The 4,486-nt window shown below is 26.2% G+C and overlaps 1 protein-coding gene across 1 annotated transcript in view; it reads left to right on the plus strand.

Moving 5' to 3' along the window:
• The window catches only part of LOC107560362 (activin receptor type-2B-like), a 39,233-nt gene that overhangs the window by 25,276 nt on the left and 9,471 nt on the right, over positions 1 to 4,486 (plus strand). Inside the window, exon 2 of the mRNA XM_016244513.1 lies at positions 2,312 to 2,619. Coding sequence (XP_016099999.1) covers positions 2,312 to 2,619 — 308 coding nt within the window. The remainder of the gene's footprint in view (positions 1 to 2,311; positions 2,620 to 4,486) is intronic.

The raw sequence follows: 4,486 nt of genomic DNA on the forward strand, positions 1-4,486 counted from the left end.
AATAATAATAATATACATTTATTTAATAATAAAAATAATGGTATTTATATAATTAATTTTGATATATATTTAATAACTATAATAAACAATAATAATAATAATAGTTTCATTACGTAGAGAATTGAGAAACAGCAAATGTTATCAATATTTTTATCATGTTTTACATTGTGTATATAATTTATTATTATTAATAATTTATTTAAATGTATTTAATAATAAAATGTGAATACAATAATTTATATTTTATATATGTAATAGTAATAATAATGATGCTTTCATTAAGTAATTAAGTAGAGAATTGAGAAACCGCAAACATCAATATGCTGTGTCAGTAATATTTTTTAAATATATGTCTTATATTTTGTGTATATATTTAAATATTTATTAATATTTTTTTTTGTTTAAATATTTAATATGTATATATTCAAATATTTATATAATATTCTATATATATATATATAATACTTTATATTTTATATATGCAAAAATTATAATAGTTTCATTTGAAGAATTATTGAGAAAATGCAAATGTTATCAATAGACAACAATAATAATAATAATGTTTCCATAATGTATTTTTATATCTAATTATTTAATAATATAGTCATGATAATGCTTTTTAATAGTAAGACTAAAGCCCCGTTCACACCAAGAACAATAACTATAAAGATAACGATATTAGCGTCCGCACCAGCTAACGATATCGTCTGTATATTCTAAGCACACATGCGTCTGCCGTTCTAACGAACCGATGCTCGTTAACCGACAAGATTATTTTAAATTCTAATTTAATTAAATTAGAAAGGATACGTTTCTGTGACCCGTTAAAAATACTAACATTTGTTTCCCGGGGATTAATTTTTGTGCTGCGCCGAAAGGAAACAGACGGCAGAAAGCGGCATCCTGTTTCTCTTTAGGCTTATTTTACAAAAGCACAAAGATTTGTTTTTATTGTGAATGTACACAAATAAAAGCAAACCTTTTACAATTCCGATTATCTTCATGACTAGTTGAACTATGACAGTTCAAATATGTAGTAAAATCTGTGCCGTTAAGCGTTATCACCGCACCGTCGTGAATGATGTTTTGCGAAACATTTAGTTTTACGTGGATATTGGAACGCGAGTGAAGTACATAATAAATCATATTTTGGCATTCAAATGCATCGCGAATACTGAAACATTTGATTTCGTGTCGAATGAGAGACCCAACGTTGGTTTCAGTTTCGTTTTAGCCTAAATGAATTCGTTTTGGCTTGTCGTTTATATTGCTATAGCTTCTTAAATTTTTAATTCTTGTTATTTTCTAAATACTGTTAATTGTAAGGCTTTGTTGTGGAGTGAGGGGAAGTAAAATAGCCTAGCTATGTTTACAGTGTTTATTATAATGTTTGTAAACATTTCGCGACGGCATTAGGCTTATTTCTGAATGAAATAATAAAATGCGACTTATACTCGACTTGCGTTTTTTTTCCCTAAAAAACGAATTTTTGTAATATACGCGTAGCGTATTTGAACCATGCAGCAAACCTTTTTAAATATTTTGATAAATTACTGAAAAAAAAAATTATAAATGACTTTTGAAACTGTTTAGCTGATTGTATTAATCGGTCAAAAATTCTTACGGTCGGTTAACGGTTAACCGGTTAAAATGAACATCCCTAGTCTGCCGCTTTAAATTCTTGAGCTCGTTACCGCAGGATGGATTCTGATTGGCTGTCAATGTTTGTATCGTTCATCAGCTGGAGAAAAATCGTTTTGAAAGTGATTCCAACGATATCGTTTCTCTTTGTCTTTATCGTTATAGTCGTGATGTGAACTATGCAATTCTTTAATATTGAGAAAGATTTTTAGCACTATATCTTTATCGTTATCTTTATAGTTATCGTCCTTGGTGTGAACGGGGCTTTGTAATGTTGATTATTGTTGTTTGTGTTTGTGTTTGGTGAGTGAGAATCAGGCCCCGTCCACACGAACGCGGTTATTTTTAAAGCCACAGCTTTTTCTACGCGGCTTGTGACGTCGGAGCACGTTCTGTTATCTCCGCCTACTGGAGACTTTTTCAGGCTTCTGATTGGCCAACATGGCTTTACGGTTGAGATTATATCACCACCTGCTGGTTTGGCATGCTCTTGACCGCGCTTCATAGCATGCGTTTGCGTTTTCATGTGGACGGAGATTTTTCTTTAAACGGAAGAAGGAAAAACTTGTTTATAAAAATACCCGTGTACGTGTGGACATGGCCTCAGACTTGAGCTCTGGTGTTTCTGCCGTCAGTAAATCAGTGTCTTCGCTCTGCTGTGTTCGATCAGGACCCAGTCATGCCGAGGTGGAGACTCGCGAGTGCTTGTACTTCAACGTTAACTGGGAGGTGGAGAAGACGAACCGCAGCGGCGTGGAGCGCTGTGAGGGAGAGAAGGACAAGCGCTCGCACTGCTACGCCTCCTGGAGGAACAGCTCCGGCAGCATCGAGCTCGTCAAGAAGGGCTGCTGGCTAGACGACTTCAACTGCTACGACAGGTCAGCCTTGCGGCGCTTGATTAGTACTAGTCATAACTCATCAGGGGTTAATGTCCCACCTGCAGGGAACTTATTAGAGGAAACTAAAAGCAGAATTTTTGTTACTTAAAATAAAATAAATGTTAACTGAATTAAAATGTATATATATAAAAAAAACTTTAACCAGCTGAAATAAAATTATTTAGTGTAGTTTAACTTGTAATAAAATAACTAAAACTAATGCATGAAAATAAATAAAAATAAAATGAATAAAAAAACTAATAAAAGCGACAGAAACACACTACTAAAATAACTAAAAATAATAAAGAAAAAAAGAAAAACAAAGATGACGAAAACACAATTACTAAAACTTTCCACAATAAAGTGAAAATGTAAAAATAAAATATATGTAAATAAAAAAATTAAATGTCAAAATATTTCAAATTAAAATGAAATATATTAAAATATTATAGTAGTATATAAACGATACTAAAATAACACTGCGTTAATAATAATGTATTTAAATATATCTCATAATAAAACAATTATTTATGTAATAATTTATGTACTTAATAATAATAGTAATAGTTAAATAATAATAATAATAATAATAGTGTCATAATATAAAAACATACAAAAATTAAAGTGAAAATTCAAAATCTTAAAACTATAATAGTATATCAATGATTCAAAAATAACATTGCATCATTAATAATAATAATTTATTTAAATGCATTTACTAATAAAAATTAGTTTAACTTGTACTAAAATAACTAAAACTAATGAATGAAAATCAATAAGAATAAAAATAAAATGAATAAAAAACTAATAAAAGCGACAGAAACACACTACTAAAATAACTAAAAATAATAAATAAAAAAGGAAAAACAAAGATGACGAAAACACAATTACTAAAACTTTCCACAATAAAGTGAAAATGTAAAAATAAAATCTATGTAAATAAAAACATTGTCAAAATATTTCAAATTAAAATGAAATATATTAAAATATTAAGAAGAACTATAGTAGATACTAAAATAACACTGCGTTAATAATAATGTATTTAAATATATCTCATAATAAAACAATTATATTTATGTAATAATTTATGTACTTAATAATAATAGTAATAGTTAAATAATAATAATAATAAAAATAGTATTATAATTTAAAAACATACAAAAATTAAAGTGAAAATTCAAAATTCTAAATCTTAAAACTATAATAGTATATCAATGATTCAAAAATAACATTACATCATTAATAATAATAATTTATTTAAATGCATTTACTAATAAAAATTAGTTTAACTTGTACTAAAATAACTAAAACTAATGAATGAAAATCAATAAGAATAAAAATAAAATGAATAAAAAACTAATAAAAGCGACAGAAACACACTACTAAAATAACTAAAAATAATAAATAAAAAAGGAAAAACAAAGATGACGAAAACACAATTACTAAAACTTTCCACAATAAAGTGAAAATGTAAAAATAAAATATATGTAAATTAAAATGAAATATATTAAAATATTAAGAAGAACTATAGTAGTATATAAATGATACTAAAATAACACTGCGTTAATAATAGTAATGTATTTAAATATATTTAATTTAAAAAATGGGTATTTATATAATAATTTGTTACATGTATTTAATAATAATAATAGTGTCATAAAACATTTAAAAACATAATAAAATAAAATAAATAAATTGATCAGAGCACCCCTAGTAAAAATGATATAAAAATAATCATGAAATTATCAGAACAGATGCATAAGAAATTAAATCCGCAATAAAATGTAAAAATAAACATATATATATATATATATATATTAAAAATAAATAGATGCAGATATTTTGTCAATAGACTTAATATATATATATATATATATATATATATTGATATGATTTTAATATCATATACTGTATTGTGTATATGATATTAAAATCATATCAATATATATATATATATATATATATAT

The sequence above is a fragment of the Sinocyclocheilus grahami genome, unplaced genomic scaffold (assembly GCF_001515645.1).
Source record: "Sinocyclocheilus grahami isolate Dianchi unplaced genomic scaffold, SAMN03320097.WGS_v1.1 scaffold721.1, whole genome shotgun sequence".
Lineage (NCBI taxonomy): Eukaryota > Metazoa > Chordata > Actinopteri > Cypriniformes > Cyprinidae > Sinocyclocheilus > Sinocyclocheilus grahami.